This window comes from Malus sylvestris, chromosome 17 (genome assembly GCF_916048215.2).
Source record: "Malus sylvestris chromosome 17, drMalSylv7.2, whole genome shotgun sequence".
Taxonomy (NCBI): Eukaryota; Viridiplantae; Streptophyta; class Magnoliopsida; order Rosales; family Rosaceae; genus Malus; species Malus sylvestris.
The window spans coordinates 5,061,703-5,079,236 of record NC_062276.1 but is presented as its reverse complement, the minus strand read 5'-3'; the positions used below and the strand labels follow the sequence as shown (position 1 = coordinate 5,079,236).

Genomic DNA, 17,534 nt, shown 5'->3' with positions numbered 1-17,534 from the left:
TCAATATGTTATAATATTTTTATTTATATGTCATTTTATTTTGTGATTTAACATACCAATACAATTATATATTTTATAAGTATTAATAGACACTTATTTATACGATATATAATAAATTTACTTAAATTTATCTAATCCTCCTAAACTTCCGTCTGACCGTCTAGGCGCTAGAGCCAAATCCACCGCCCGACTATGCATAGTGTCTTTTACAACCTTACTAGATAGCCCATAAAAGATAGATTAATTTGGATTTCGGACAAAATTAAATTCCTGGTTAAGCAATTTGATTTCCAAGTAGCATGTGAAAAAATGAAGTAGGCATGAAAATGTGAGGAAGATAAACTAAAATAAATAAGTCAAGTCCCTATCTCAGCATCAAGAACGCAAGTCAAGTCTTCGATCGGTATCTTCTTCCTGTGCGAAGAAGATTACATCGATTGGACGGAAGAGTTGTTCCAACTCGGAAAGTGAAAACCTACAATCTTTCATCTTCCTCTGCTCTTCCTTTCTCTCCGCTCCCCATATCTCTCGATGTGAAGCCCACAAACCAAGTAGTGACGGTTGAAAGCCTCAAACATGGCGGGCACGAGTTGGAGGTATAGTGACGGTCGACAACCGCCTCCGTCGGCGATGAATTTGGCCGTCAGAAAGCGTCTTATGGTATGTTGAATTTCTCGAATTTCCCTTTATTTGGGTTTCCTCTATCATTTTTGCGTTTGATTGGGAGTTTATAAATTAGGGTTTTGGGGGATTTTAAGGGTTTCTGACTCTTTTTTTTATTTTTTTATTTTTCCAGAAATACTCAAATCAAAACTGACTTTTCTGTTGCCGGCGACCTCTGCTTGCTTGCTCCCTTTCTCAGTCGATGAGTTTATAAGAAAGGTATATATTTGTTTGATTGAATGATAATGGTCCAACAATTTTTTTTCCTAAAAAGTCATGTTTCATTGGTACTTTTATTTGGCGGTTTCTGAGAAAGAAAGAAAGTTCTAAAATTTGATTTGGATTTTGAAGGGGTGCAGAACCTAAGCTGTTGGCCTTCTCTGCAGCTCTTGGCCTTACCATTGGATTATTTTCAATATGCGGTACGTATATTTGCTCAGGTTTTCTGGGAAATCTAATACTGTTTGTGGATTATGGTTGTATATTCATTGTTGGTTTAACTTCTTAGCCGAAGTTAGTGAAGTTGAGAGGGACAACCGAGTCCTCAGGTCTCTCTCTCTGTGCATGCATGTATGCATACTTAATGTTGTATGTATGTGGATGTGATGACAGTTTAATTGTATAAACTAGGGTTTCGGGCAATAGGATTGTTTATCATGTTTTGCAATTACAACAACAACAACAACAAAGCCTTTTCCCACTAAGTGGTTTATCATGTTTTGCAATTAAATGGAAAAAAAAGGCTGACTCAAATTAACGTCATAGCAATTTGTTTTTCCCTGATTGAAATTGAATTGGTTGAAATATGTATAATTGGTTTGGCTGTGTATTTGATTTATTGACGAGGTGTGCAGTTTATTCAAATTGCTTATTCGTAGAAGAATTTGACTAGTTTTGTGGAGCTGCGGACTGTGTTATGCAGCGTAATCCATTAAATGTGACTGGACATGATTAGAAGAATATGTTATGTAGTATTGTTTGAGAAAAGAATTATGGGTCATAGGCTCATAGGTAGCTGAAAGTATTGTCGAATATAATTTTAGGCAAGTGCTCAAATTGCGAGAGATATTACTGGACATTGCTTTTTCTGTGGTTTGAAGTACTGAGGGGAGGATTAATATTTTTGGAGCTTAACTGGAGTCAACAAATGAGACTTCTTTCTGGGAAATTTAAACCCCCGTGATTCAGGTTTACATAAAATAGGACTTATGGAATAGACTTCATAGTTGTACATCTATGGCATCATTACACTATGAAATAGGACTTTAAATTCGCTGCTCTAACTTTGATGGCCTTCCAGATTAGTGTTATTATTACGTTTTCTCTCTCAGTCATGACTTAGGTACTACATAATAGGTTTTTGTGCATCTGTTTATTTGTAATTGTCCAAATAGCAATGTAACTGTTGAATAGGGTTTTGTGTATCTTTGCTGCTCCGTATGAATTAGCTTGAGGTTGCTTGACATTGACGGTGAATTTACCTTGAGGTTTTGTAACCTTACAAATAAACGTCTCTCTGTCATGACATATATTGTGATTTTTTTTTACTTCCATCTGTTTGTTGATATAATCCTTTAGGTAGAGCATGTTATGATGTTTACAATTTGATAAATAACGTTAAGTCATAATGAATTCAACCGTTGTATGATTTGCAATTATTTAGAATTCATAGATGTAGGAGAAGATACATAGGAACTTAAAAAATCTAGAACAATGAAAAACTATGCATATATTGTGTAGCTGTGTAGCTTTTGTTCTAATAGGCAGCTACATCCAGCAGGGATCAAGCAAGCGTTTCACTTGCCAGGAGTGATTGTCACCATCTTTGTGACATTAGACATTTCTCTAAGAAGCATCTCTTCCTCTGTGAAAATCAATTCCAGAGAAAGAACTGTTCCGATGTTGACGACTTCAGTTAACAAGCCTGTGCTGTTGAGATTTTCCCATGTCAAATATAGAAGTCATCAAACGTTTCTCAGGATCAATGCCACTTGGTACCTGAGTTACAATTTATATTTCCATTGACATTGGGTTAGTTTATTTACTTTCAGTTGTATTCTTAAATTCTTGTTGTACTGAATGCAGGAAGGTGAGAGTGCTCGATTGTGATCAAATTTGGGTGAGAACTGTCAAACTCTAATCCTAATTTTTTCCTCTTTTGAACCATGCAAATTAAGTGTCATTGGATTTACTGTTTGTATTTTCTCGGAATTTCACTATAGGGTTGATGATTTTTGTATTATTAAACTTGGTCGTCGCTTCTTTTCCATCGTTGCTGTCATTTTTTTCCGTATCTCAAATCAAAATTGTATTTGCTTATTTTGTTTTTCAAGTTCAAACGAGGCCATCGGTTTTGTCAATTGTAGTCTGACTGGGTCGTTCATCAATGCAGAAGCATGGCCTCTCACAAAATGGCCAGACTTGATCAAGCTTTTAGTTGATGGGCCAATCTGGAAGTGTATTCAACTGCTATCTGTACTTGCCCTCCGAGTATTAGATTTCTTGCAATTTTACTTTTACAGTGCTTTTATAGTTTGTCATTTTCTTTTGAGAGCCTTTTAATTCTTATCACATAAGGGAGCGGGACTTCATGTGTGCAAGTTTTTGTTTCGTTGTATTTCGTGTTTAAAAGTTAATGCATGACTCGAGGATGAGTTTTAGCTTATCCCACTTATCTTTTACACTCTTGCTTCATTCATGTACTGAGTCATGGTTTAACTGTCTAAATTCAAGAACTAAAAATGGCCAGCGGGCTAAAAAGTAATTAGATTTTGAGATGCATATTATGCTTTCTCATTATTTCTTTGTTTTGTAATTTTCATTTATTAATGTTCTTTTGGCAGCTTATTCGATTGTATTTGTGGTTTTCCGGGGGACAAACAGACCGTCTCCTTAAACATCGATCCTCACAAGATTGTAAAACCCTTACTTTTCACTGCAGCAGAGACCCCCAATTCATTTTATAGTCCTTTCAATTAATTTGGAAGCTGAAGTTTTCCTCATTTTATTTATTTTTTATTTTTTACTTGAATTTGATTTGATTGTGATAGGTCGAGAGTGAAAGCTCTGCTGGAGGTGGAGGTGAGAAGTATTCTTCCCGTTCAAGATGCTGCCGAGATAGCAACGGCGGGCTCAGTGTTGTCTCAAAGTGATTGTCGCACACCTCGCCTTCTCCTCTCCGTCGCACTCCTTACCAGAACTCGAATCGATGGTGAGATGCATGTCGTTGTCTAACTCATCTTCAGCTCTGTCTCTTTCACTCTTGAGGTACCTGTTGTTGGATTCCGTTTGCTGTTGTCGATCTACAGGTAAAGCTTCAATTTCCATATTGGGGTTCCATTTTTCTTCATTTCTGGAATTTGGGTTTTAATTTCAGTAATTTATTTCTATTAATTTTGGTTCTGTGTTTAGTTAATTTTGTTCTTAATTTTACTAAGATTTTGAGTTTTTTTTTTCCTCTGCAAATTTCGATTAAATTGCTTGCAATTGAATTATTTTGTAATAAGTCTCTGCCAAAGTTGAGCACGTGAAGCTTGCAGCTCCCACTACATCGCTCTGACCAAGAAAGGTAAAAGAATAGCAAAGAAACAGCACTAACAAAGTTTAGACACATAAATTTTGAAGGTCTAGCTACCATATTATTACCCACAAGGGTAAAGGAACAGTACCACTGCTGGATAATTGGAAAGTCCCTGTGTGTCAACCTCCGTGCTTCGTGGCAAGGTAGACTAGCAAACATGCCCAACCTTTACTCACATCCGAGAAAACACTCCCAACAAGATTGCTTACTCCAAAATCGAAGAGGCACCGCCCTCCGAATCTCGAGAGCCAGACTCCCAACATGACTACTTTCTCAAAAATCGAAGAGACACTGCTTCCCGAATCTCGAGAGCCAGACCCCCAGCATGATTGCTTTCTCAAAAATCGAAGAAGCATCGTTCTCCGAATCTCGAGAGCCAGATACCACATACCACTTTTTCAAAGTGCTCTGACAGAGTTAAAACATGTGAAGCTGGCAGCTCCCACTACCGTGCTATGACCAAGCAGGGTAAAGGAATAGCATTACTACTTGTTGTTAGGGAGACTCCTATATATGTCGACCTCCATCCCCAACGGACAGGCAGACCTGCAAAAATGCTCAACCCTTCCTCATATCTGAGAGGGCACTCCCAACGAAATCTTTCGAAATATTCAGCTTTCTTTCCCCCCGATAATACCTCTGCAAACAAGCTATACTAGAGCAAGAATATCTCATATCATCAGGGTTAAAAGAAAGAGTATCCCATATTATGCTTTTTCCCTGTCTTTTCCTTTGGCCTTGTTTTTACCTGCAAGACAAGGAGAAAGAGAGCAATCAGTCAGCACTTGAAATCAAGCTCCCAGCCAGGAACTGACTGCGTGGAACCCCTTACCTGATTACTTACCTGGCATTGCTCTCGAGTACTCATCTTCAACATCTTATGTTTCCAGGGAAGATACCGCATCTGCTTGAGGAACAGATAGGGCAAGTGCGAAGGATACAAGGAAGCATGTGGAGACAAGCGTAACAGCACACGTGCCGATACATCTATTACTCTGTCAAAAGCAAAAGTATCCCATATCAGCAGGGTCGAACGTACTCTAGATTTGATGGACTTGTTTTGACCCTCAAATTCTTCAGTCGACCTTATACTCTGGAGGAAACCAGAAAACCCTCCAGCTCAGTTCAAGAATAAGCCTGTGGAAAGTTACTTCTTCAAAAGCAAAAGTATCCCATATCATCTCTTCTCATTTTTCTTTTCTTTATCCTTCATGCTGCTGCAAGATGGGGAGAAGGTGAACAATCAGCCGGAGCTCTGATTGCTTACCTTGTCTGTCACCTCTTTCAGCAGATCCCCTAGCTCGGCGACTTGGGGGACTCCTACTACATGGTTTGTATCGCGCTGGACCAAGCCTGAAACTACAAGTAAGCTTCAAGTGAAATTGATACATTACCTTGTGCATCTCCACCAGTTAAAGATACCACCCCTGGATGGAGGAAGAGTACTTCCAGAGAAGCTGCCACATCTACCTATGAGACAGATAAGGCAAGTCAAGATGATACCACACTCCGATACTTAGAAGTTTCGTGATTACGAGATCATTCTCCTACAATATTTCCTAATGTCATTTGTACTAAATCATTCACTGGTACTCACTAAAGCAGAGCTTGAACCTATGTACTTGTGTAAACCCTTCACAATTAATGAGAACTCTTCTATTCCGTGGACGTAGCCAATCTGGGTGAACCACGTACATCTTGTGTTTGCTTTCCTATCTCTATCCATTTATATACTTATCCATACTAATGACCGGAGCAATCTAGCGAAGATCACAAAAGCGACCGTTTTCGCTACCTAGGATCTATCTTGCAAGAGAACGGAGAATTAGATGGAGATCTCAACCATAGAATACGAGCTGGATGGATGAAGTGTAAGAGTGCATCCGGCGTGTTGTGTGACCGTCGTAGGCCACTGAAGCTCAAGGGAAAATTTTATAGGACGGCAATAAGGCTAGCGATGTTGTATGGCACAAAATGTTGGGCGGTGAAACATCAACACGTACACAAAATGGGTGTAGCGGAGATGAGGATGCTTCGTGGGATGTGTGGGCATACGAGAAAGGATAAGATTGAGAATGAGGATATCCAAGGTAAAGTAGGAGTAGCCGAAATTGAAGGAAAGATGAGAGAAAATCGGTTCCGGTGATTTGGACATGTGCAAAGAAGGCCGACTGACGCTCCGGTTCGAAGATGTGACTACGGGACAGAGGTTCAGGGCCGAAGGGGTAGAGGAAGACCTAGGAAAACTTTGGAAGAGACTCTAAGAAAAGGCTTAGAGTACTTGGATCTAACGGAGGACATGACACAAAACCGAGCGCAATGGCGTTCTAGGATTCATATAGCCGACCCCACTTAGTGGGAAAATGCTTTGTTGTTGTTGTTGTTGTGTAGTCTTACAAATTTAGTCGTTAAACGTTGTACTATAACCCAAGACAAATATATAGCTTGTTTACAAATCAAAACAAAGTGTTGCTATAATCCGCAACAACCATGAATTATTTTCGCATAAAGATATTCAAATTTGATGGCACATCGAATAAGTAGAAAGCAAAGCAAAATATGCCATGGGCTAACACGGAGCTAAAACAAAAGAAGGATTAAATATCGAAAATTTTCCATAAGGCATCAATTGACAAAATGCTTCTTCTTAATGTGGTCTTCCAAGAAATGAATGCAGATCCAAAACAACTAAAAAAACATCTTAGAATTAATAAATAGAAGCATAAATGGACATGATAGCTCCCTAATTTTGTAAACAAACTATATCTTTGTCTTGGGTTATAGTTAGGCCTGGCAATTCCTGACACGACCCGATAACCCGACACGACACGACACGAAATTAACAGGTGTTCGGGTCGACACGATAACGAAACGGGTCGTTATCGGGTAACCCGATAAGCACCTGTTAAGATAACGGGTTTGTTCGGGTATACACGTGGGTAACACGATACACGATAAGCATAATATTAATTTAATAATTTATAACCCTAAAAAAATACTATAATAATTATATATATATATATTAATTTAACAATTTTATACCCCTAAAAACTATAATAATTATATATATATATATATATTAAATTAACTATAATAATTATAATAATTATATATACTATAATAATTATACCCAAAATATTAACTATAATAATTATATATATATATATATATATTAAATTTTATACCCCTAAAAACTATAATAATTATACATACAAAATAAATAGATTTAAATCTACTTAATAAATAAATATATATACACACACACACACACCATTGAACTTCATGGGATACGAATTATACAAAACTAATTTCAACGATCCAACCGTCAAACATGTTTGTATATACTTCGAGATCGCATACGCCAAAAATTGCAAAAAATAAACATTCAGAGAGCAAGTAACGGGACAAAACTTTTTGACGGTTATAAACGAAAAATCACGATTTAACGGTCATTTTAACTCCGCTTTTGATGATTTTTTACAACCACACTCCTTTACCCTATATGAATACAATGATTCAATTCGATCTTTAATTTAAAATATTTACACTAGTGAATACCACAAAATCTTATGTTATACTTAATAAAAGTATGAATAAACTCTTAAGTATTAGTGAATCTATTGTTTTGATGGAATACTCATTCTACAAAACTAGTTTCAATGATCCAACCGTCAAACATGTTTGTATATACTTCGAGATCGCATACTCCAAAAATTGCAAAAAACAAACATTCAGAGATCAAGTAATGGGACAAAAGTTTTCAACGGTTATAAACGAAAAATCACGATTTAACGGTTATTTTAACTCCGATTTTGATGATTTTTTACAACTACACTCCTTGACCCTATATGAATACAAGTAATGAATTCGATCTTCAATTTAAAATATTTACACTAGTGGATACCACAAAATCTTATGTCATACTTAATAAAAGTATGAATAAACTATTAAGTATTAGTGAATCTATTGTTTTGATGGGATACTCATTCTACGAAACTAGTTTCAAAGATCCAACCGTCAAACATGTTTGTATATACTTTGAGATCGCATACAAAAAAATTACAAAAAACAAACATTCAGAGATCAATTAACGAGACAAAACTTTTCGACCGTTATAAAAAGAAAAATCACGATTTAACGGTCATTTTAACTCTGATTTTGATGATTTTTTGCAGCTACACTCCTTGACCTTATATGAATACAATGATAGAATTCGATCTTCAATTTAAAATATTTACACTAGTGGATACCACAAAATCTTATATTATACTTAATAAAAGTATGAATAAATTATTAAGTATTAGTGAATCTATTGTTTTGATGGGATACTCATTCTACGAAACTAGTTTCAATGATCCAACCGTCAAACATGTTTATATATACTTCGAGATTGCATACGCCAAAAATTGCAAAAAAAAAAACATTCAAAGAGCAAGTAACGGGACAAAACTTTTCGACGGTTATAATCGAAACATCACGATTTAACGGTTAATTTAACTCTGATTTTGATGATTTTTTACAACTACACTCCTTGACCTTATATGAATACAATGATTGAATTCGATCTTCAATTTAAAATATTTACACTAGTGGATACTACAAAATCTTATGTTATACTTAATAAAAGTATGAATAAACTATTAAGTATTAGTGAATCTATTGTTTTGATGGGATACTCATTCTACGAAACTAGTTTCAAAGATCAAACTGTCAAACATGTTTGTATATACTTCGAGATTGCATACGTCAAAAATTACAAAAAACAAACATTCAGAGATCAATTAACGGGACAAAACTTTTCGACGGTTATAAAAAGAAAAATCACGATTTAACGGTCATTTTAACTCTGATTTTGATGATTTTTTGCAGCTACACTCCTTGACCTTATATGAATACAATGATTGAATTCGATCTTCAATTTAAAATATTTACACTAGTGAAAACCACAAAATCTTATATTATACTTAATAAAAGTATGAATAAACTATTACGTATTAGTGAATCTATTGTTTTGATGTGATACTCATTCTACGAAACTAGTTTCAAAGATCCAACCGTCAAACATGTTTGTATATACTTCAAGATCGCATACATCAAAAATTACAAAAAACAAACATTCAGATATCAAGTAACGGGACAAAACTTTTCGACGGTTATAAACGAAAAATCACGATTTAACGGTCATTTTAACTCCGATTTTGATGTTTTTTTACAACCACACTCCTTGACCTTATATGAATACAATGATTAAATTCGATCTTCAATTTAAAATATTTACACTAGTGGATACCACAAAATCTTATACTATACTTAATAAAAGTATGAATAAACTATTAAGTATTAGTGAATCTATTGTTTTGATGGGATACTCATTCTACGAAACTAGTTTCAATGATCCAACCTCAAACATGTTTATATATACTTCGAGATTGCATACGCCAAAAATTGCAAAAAACAAACATTCAGAGATCAAGTTACGGGACAAAACATTTCGACGGTTATAAACGAAAAATCACGATTTAACTGTCATTTTAACTCCGATTTTGATGATTTTTTACAACTACACTCCTTGACCCTATATGAATACAATGATTGAATTCGATCTTCAATTTAAAATATTTACACTAGTGGAAACCACAAAATCTTATGTTATACTTAATAAAAGTATGAATAAACTCTTAAGTATTAGTGAATCTATTGTTTTGATGGGATACTCATTCTACGAAACTAGTTTCAATGATCCAACCGTCAAACATGTTTGCATATATTTCGAGATCGCATACGCCAAAAATTGCAAAAAACAAACATTCAGAGAGCACGTAACGAGACAAAACTTTTCGACGGTTATAAACGAAAAATCACGATTTAACGGTTAATTTAACTCCGATTTTGATGAGTTTTTACAACTACACTCCTTGACCTTATATGAATACAATGATTGAATTCGATCTTCAATTTAAAATATTTACACTAGTGGATACCACAAAATCTTATGTTTATACTTAATAAAAGTATGGTATAGTACTATTGTTTTATTTTTTTTCATAATTATTTTGGTAAATTTCTCATAATTTGAATGATTTTTAATGTTTGGTTTTTCTATGCTTAGTTTATGCAGAAGATAGTTATGACGTGGAAAACCTTACTGAAAACATCATCAACATAACTCTTGAAGGCAATAGATCAAGCCAAAGTTCCAATGCAATTTCATGATGATCGATGTAAATCGAGGATTTTGTAAATTGAGGTTTAAACTTTTGAGAAAGATTTCACAACCTTGAAAACAAAAACTGTTTCATTTTGCATATCCTTGCACATTTAAAATTTGTAATAGATTAGTAGTCTATGTATTATTTTTTTATTAGGCTCTTATTTTCGAGTGTAGATGTAGTACTTAAACGACAAATGTGTTTTAATGTTTTGAAGTAATATTTATGTGGCAATGTGTGGTATGTGCAAATTTAAGAAAAAAAAAATATTTTTCTTAACGGGTCATAACGGGTCATAATGGGTCGGGTCACTTTACCCGTTGGGTAAAGTGACACGACCTGTTAAGGACCCGTTAAGATAATGGGTGTGACACGACACGACCCGTTAAGATAACAGGTGTTACACGAAAACGACACGAACACGACTGACACGACCTGTTTGCCAGGCCTAGTTATAGTATAATGTTTAACAACTAAATTTGTAAGACGGTTTAACAATTTTTTCAAAAACTTACTATTCCTACCAGATGCTCAGGTATTATGCTTTCTACTTTTCTACTTATTATGCCTTCTACTTTTCTACTTTCTCTTTTCTGTGTTTTTCTTCATGTAGTAGGCTAATTAATTGAAACTATGTTATTGATGACACAATACGATCTATAAATGAATGTTTCTTATGTATGCATATCCATATATAGGAAGCAAAGTTTGACTTCATTGGTTTTTATGTACTATGTTGTTTTTTTTAGTTGCTTTTTGTGAAAACTATTTATGCCTGTTGCAACTAATACATTTACGTGGGCACATTTTCTATTATATGCTTTTAGACATTTTTCATTCTAGCCCTGTCGTTCGTGTCTTTCGATTTTAGCAACCATAGTTTGAAAAAATTTCTATCCGTAGTTTGAAAAATTTTCCATCCGTAGTTTCAAAAATTTTCTATCGTAGTCAATTTTTTTTTTATAAACAGTATCTATTGTTATTTTTTCATTTCAACAACCAAATAATTTTAGGTAGATGTCAACTTCAGCGACTAACTTCATCATGATTCATGTTGATTATTCATCGCTCGGGACGTATGACCATCACACTTTCTCGATAGCAAATAATAAGAAGAAGATATACATCCAATATGAGTGGCAGGAAAAAGAATGGAAATTGCTCTAGTGATGCATCAACGCAAGTCCCTTTCATTTCTTTGTTAACTTTTGTTTTTTTCCACGACGACTTTGAACAGACAAATCGAAATACTTCACGATTTGCATGCAACAAAACAATCACAATTATTGTACTCATGCAACAAAACAAAGCCAATTGTATTTGCCAAACCCTCTCTAGCCACAGTTGCCTCCACGAACAAATAAATAAATACTGTTAACTCAGAAAAAGATTAAAAATAAATAAATAAATCGATCTAGCTCTCTTATCTCTCTTATCTGATTTGATACTAAGGTGATTCTGAAAAAATTAGTATAAAAAAAAAACTAAAAAGTTGCAAAACCCAACTTTGAAAAATCGATTTTTTTTTACATCTGTTTTACATAAAAGTTTACCAAACACTATAATGTTGTTTTTTTCTTCAAAAGTAATTTTACAAAAAGTTTACCAAACACGCTACAACTTTATTTCATAACACGAAACAGCCGAAACAGTTTTTTCTTCGAAGAGCACGGTAATACCACATCAGCCCTCAATCTCACCCTCTTCTACCACTCAACCCACAGAAACCATAGCGCCTCCTACTTCCTCCCTTCCCTGCCATCTTCACCCGTACAACCTATCTACCACAGCTTTCCTTTCAAATTCCAAATTTATAGCACATAGCTTCCAAGCATCGGACGGTCATCGCCACCGTCCTCATTATCCTCCCAACACCAAAAGTCTTCTTCTTCGAAGTGGTGGTTTTGTAATTGTACAAAGATTAAAGCGCGAAAGGATATACTGGGAAAAGCCCCATCAATGGCGGCGGAGGGCTTCGATTTCTCGTAACGCCGACTGGTAGCCGCGGCCGTCACGGATATGGCGGGTCTCTGTGAAGTAGGTTTGTAGTATCGGGGATCTGGAAACATACAGCGAGATTCTTAATCAAGAGGCCGAGAGGGATGGTTGTGGGATGCTTTGGTGGTGGTCGGCGTTCGGTGGGAGAGATCCTGAGAGAGGCCACAGGGGAGCCACAGAGGCTTTTGGGTGCAGAAGATTTCAACCCATCCAACTCAAGGTAATTAATATTATATTAAATTACAGCAGTGGTCCTAGTATCGTATCGCAAGTTTTGTTTCGGTTCCCGAACGCTAATAATAATTTCTCGTCTTTGAATTAAGTTTAAGGAAAAATAATAAAAAAGATTTGAAAACTTTGAGTTTTAATAATAAAAATAAAATATAGGGTAAAGTGAATAGTACCATGATTGACTTTTTAGTGTAAAAATATGAGTTTTCGTTAAAGTAAACAGTACCGTACGCTAAAGTTTATGCAGGAATTTCATTTAAAAATAATCAATAATTGGAAATAATACTATGTTTGTCAAAAGTCTTGACTTATCGGTACCGCGTCGTTATCAGAGGAAGAAAAATGTTAAATAAAAGATAAGAAAATTATTTAGATTAATTTCCAGGAAGTTTCTTCAAACCTTTTTTTATTTTTTTGTAGTTTCTTCAAATTTAATTATGACAAAAGAGAAACAAGGATATTTCTCATGTTCACACACAGTTCATAACGAAAAACAGGACAAGAACCAAACCAGCTTACGTATTATAACCAATTTTCGAGCTTCATCCTCCATCGCCATTAGTTCAACCCCTCACCCTCACCCTCATCCATTTCATCTCTCTCTCTCTCTCTCTCTCTCTCTCTCTCTCTCTCTCTCTATATATATATATATATATATATATATCATGAAGAACGTTATTACAAGCAGCAAACACGTTTATACAACCTTAAAACAGTGTTCGCCTCGTCTTCACCTCTCACCACTGTTTCTACTCATGATCCCTACCTTGCTCGTGGCCCAAGACGACTTGCCGCCTGTATACACTCCAGTCGACTTTATCACTGTTGCATGCGGCTATACGGGCCCCCTAATGCAAGATAAGAAATATTGGACTGGAGATATGTACTCGATATACTCCCCCTTAGAAGAACCCCAAGCCGCTAGCAAATCCATTGTTAGAGAAGCCCCTCCATCGTCCACCTCCTCCTTCATCAAAGTGCCTTATACCTGGGCACGGCTTTCTCACTCTGAATTTACTTACAGATTTTCCTTCAAAACTGCCGGCCAAAAGTTCGTCCGGTTGTATTTCCGCTCGGTTTCTTATGGCCCTAACTTCGAACGCTCCAAAGCACTATTCTCTGTCAAAGCCGGTGGCTTTACCCTTCTCCACGACTTCAATGCTTCAGTCACAGATGCTAATGGGGTTGACACTTTGTACAGAGAGTTCTGTTTGAACGTTGAAGACACAAAGAGCCTGAACATCACATTTGCTCCAAGCATGGCAGCAAGTCCAGATGCGTATGCCTTTATCAACGGAATCGAAATTGTATCCATGCCGAGCAATCTTTACTACACTCCTGCCCCAAGCTCCAATAGGCACAACAAGAAAGTATGCACCGAAGAAAACAAGTTTCGCATAGAGAACAACACTGCCCTAGAGACGCTCTACCGAATAAACATCGGTGGACCACAAATCTTATTCACTCAAGACACTGGCATGTACCGCCGCTGGGATGGTTTGGAAGTGGAGATAAATTACTTACAGCCGCTAAGAAGTGTAAGCAGTCACCTACAAGAATTCGGTAGTCAACCTGACTTTGCCGTAATACCAGCATATGCGGCGCCAGAACAAGTTTACCAAACAGGCCTGTCGATTAGCGCGGAATCGGAACCAACCTGGAACATTGGGTACAACCTCACCTGGGACTTCCCTGTAGATTCCAAGTTTTCTTACCTTATTAGATTGCATTTTTGTAGTTGGCAAGAACCCGGAGAAGAGTTTCAAATTTACATAGACAAGCAAACAGTTGAAGAAAGAGCAGACATCTTCTTCTGGACCTGTGATCGAGGCCATGGGCATGGCCGTGGGATTCCTGTGTACAAAGATTACGTTGTGTCAATGGTTGGCCCTGAAAGCATGGGGAAGAAAACAAATCTTTCTATCGCACTGAAGGACAAGTACAACAAAGGAATATTATTGAATGGGCTCGAAATCTTCAAACTGAATGATTCAAATGGTAATCTCGGCGGACCGAACCATGTCCCAGCTCCATCCAAACCAGTGGAGTCGCAAAGCTCCCCAAATAATTCGTCAAAGAAGACGGTGTTTGAAATCGTTGCTGGTGAAGTTGCCGGCATACTTGTCCTGATCTTTATCCTCGGATTCTTGATTTTCCGACTACTATGGAAAGCCAAGTCCTCGGGCGCCAATTGCAGGACGACCAAGTCAACTATGACCTGCAGGTCAACTTTACCATCTGATTTATGTCTGTATCTGTCTCTGAAAGAGATCAAATCCGCCACCAAAAACTTCAACGATATGTGTATTATCGGAGTTGGAGGATTTGGAAACGTATACAAAGGATGCATCAGTGATGGCGAGACCACAACCGTTGCAATCAAACGGTTGAAACCCGAATCATCACAAGGCGCACACGAGTTCAAGACAGAAATCGAGCTGCTCTCCCAACTCCGCCACCGCCATTTGGTGTCTCTGATTGGATATTGTACGGATGAAGATGAGATGATCTTGGTATACGATTACATGGCACGTGGGACCCTCGCCAGCCATCTCTACCACACTAACAACCCACCTCTTTCCTGGGCGCAACGACTTCTGATTTGTATTGGTGCGGCTCGTGGTCTGCACTACCTTCACTGTGGAACCAAGGGCACTATCATCCACCGTGACGTGAAGAGCACCAACATCTTGTTGGATGAGAAATGGGTGGCAAAGGTTTCGGATTTCGGCTTGTCAAAAATGGGAATGACTACCGCATCCAAGACCCACATGAGTACGATGGTCAAAGGCAGTTTCGGGTATCTGGACCCGGAATATTTCCGACTTCAGCAGCTAACTGTGAAGTCAGATGTGTACTCATTCGGTGTTGTGTTGTTTGAGGTTTTGTGTGGGAGACCCGCTCTAATGCATACGGTGGAGACAAGGCAAATGAGCTTAGCTGAGTGGGCTAGGACTTGTCATGGAGACGGAGCACTTGACCAAATCATTGATCCAAATTTGAAGGGTGAGATTGAAGTCAAGTGCTTGAATGTGTTCGTGGATATTGCTATGAGTTGCATACATGATAAAGGAATTGAACGGCCGTCAATGAACGACGTTGTGAATACCCTTGAGTTTGTGTTGCAGCTTCATCAGAGTTGCCTTGAAAGGAATAGTCACAAATGACAATCAGGTGGCCTTCTTCAATGACACTACCGCCTAAACTAGTAGTAGTGAGCAAAGTTCTTCGGAAAGGGAACCCATCCAATGTATATCTGAGACATCTTTTGCGTAAAATCTCAAGCATTGTGCTGTCATAAATTGAATATCTTACGGTTGTATATGGGGGCATCATTGAGCTCACTATGGTTCATACTTAATAGAATCTTTGTTTATATTTTTGTATTGACACTATTAGTGGCGATAGATTTTTCAGTGTGACCGTCATACGGAATGGTACATCACGTGTCGCTATATAAATGGTGGGATATGTGCGTTAAAAAGTTAATAACTTAAAAAATAAAATTTCTCACAACTTACATAAAAACATATGGTGTACTATCCGTGTTCCCGTCACAACTAAAAATTTCTCTATTGTTGGCAATAAAATCAAAGTGCATCCAACACTTGTCCTCTAACAAGTGGCGTCACCGTCTTAGTTTTAAGTTTCTATGCGAGTAACAAACTGTAAACACACGCATCCCTCCCATCGAAATCCACAACAACTTGTCCTCAATTTTCAATGTGAGAGATTTGGTTAGATGAAGAATCATTCTCTTTTCATCATCTCGACATATGGGTAACGACGTTGATGAACTTCCATAAGTTCGTCTCAAGATCACCTATTGCAAGTCATAAAATTTGACTCCACGAGAATCCCACCATACAGTAAGATCTGATAATAACTGATGCAGATCTGATAGTAACTGATGCAAATTCGGAAGCACTCATGAAACTATGCCATCTTTCAAACTTAATTCCCCACACAGTGGCGCGGGGCTAAGGATAGCTAATAGTAGCGGCCAAATTTCCGACCACCCACAACCGCCCTTCTCAGGCCAACATCCAAAACCCACCATTCAATTTTCAAAGTAATCTTTTACCCTCACCATGTGCATATCTGTAAAAATAACTCAACGAAACACTCATAAAAAAACTCCATCCCTCCAAACTCCTCTAAACCAAACATAAAAACCAGACACTCATAAAGATATTACTAAAAAAGATCAGTATAACTTCTCAATTGGGTGTATTATTATTTATTTAATAAATATATTAAATAAATTTTATAGGAGTAATTGACGAGATCAAATCTTTTGTACTCAAAATGAAAAGGATACTTAGCTACTCAAAGATGAGTAGGAACCCTTATTCAAAACTCTCAGTGTTTTAATCATAGAGTTTTGTGCATATGATCAGAACCATTCATATCATGAATTACACTGTAAAGATCTTCTCTGGAAAAAAAAATTAAAACTAAGATCATCGGTTTAGTCAATCTATTGTAGCAAATATATAGACAGTTCGGAATACTTTTATCAATACAGTTCATTTGTTTTTAAACAGTTTGATGAGGTGACCTTAGTTTTAGTTGATTTTCGGCAAAATCGATCTTTATAGGGTGATTTATAATATGAACGGTTTTGATTATAAACACGAATTCTATAAATTGATAACAAATAATTTTGAGAAATTTTGAGTAGAAGTTTATGTTCATCTTTGAATAGTCAAATATTGTTCCAAAATGAATGTGGCCTCTCTATAGCCCCAATTATTATTTGACACATATTAAATTTATGATAATAAAATTTAAAAATGTTAAATTTATAAATACTAGCATATGGGCACACACAAAGTGTGAGAAATTTTTTT

The 17,534-nt window shown here is 36.6% G+C and overlaps 1 protein-coding gene and 1 long non-coding RNA gene across 6 annotated transcripts; both read left to right on the top strand.

Moving 5' to 3' along the window:
- Window positions 1-262: 262 nt before the first annotated feature.
- LOC126610319 (uncharacterized) lies at window positions 263-10,533 on the top strand. Of its 5 annotated transcripts, none has more exons than XR_007618465.1 (8): window positions 265-660; window positions 797-882; window positions 1,015-1,085; window positions 2,444-2,657; window positions 2,749-2,782; window positions 3,056-3,579; window positions 3,714-3,971; window positions 10,362-10,533. It is a non-coding gene; the product is annotated as an uncharacterized LOC126610319 (long non-coding RNA). The 5 variants fall into 5 exon arrangements; XR_007618464.1 differs by having other exon boundaries at window positions 10,353-10,533; XR_007618466.1 differs by lacking the exon at window positions 10,362-10,533 and having other exon boundaries at window positions 269-660; window positions 3,056-3,138; window positions 3,507-3,579; window positions 3,714-7,218.
- A 2,827-nt stretch (window positions 10,534-13,360) lies between these two features.
- LOC126610307 (receptor-like protein kinase FERONIA) lies at window positions 13,361-16,067 on the top strand. Its single transcript, XM_050278329.1, has one exon. The coding sequence runs from the start codon at window positions 13,437-13,439 to the stop codon at window positions 15,846-15,848; it is 2,412 nt and encodes an 803-aa protein (XP_050134286.1). The 5' UTR covers window positions 13,361-13,436; the 3' UTR covers window positions 15,849-16,067.
- The last annotated feature ends 1,467 nt before the right edge of the window (window positions 16,068-17,534 follow it).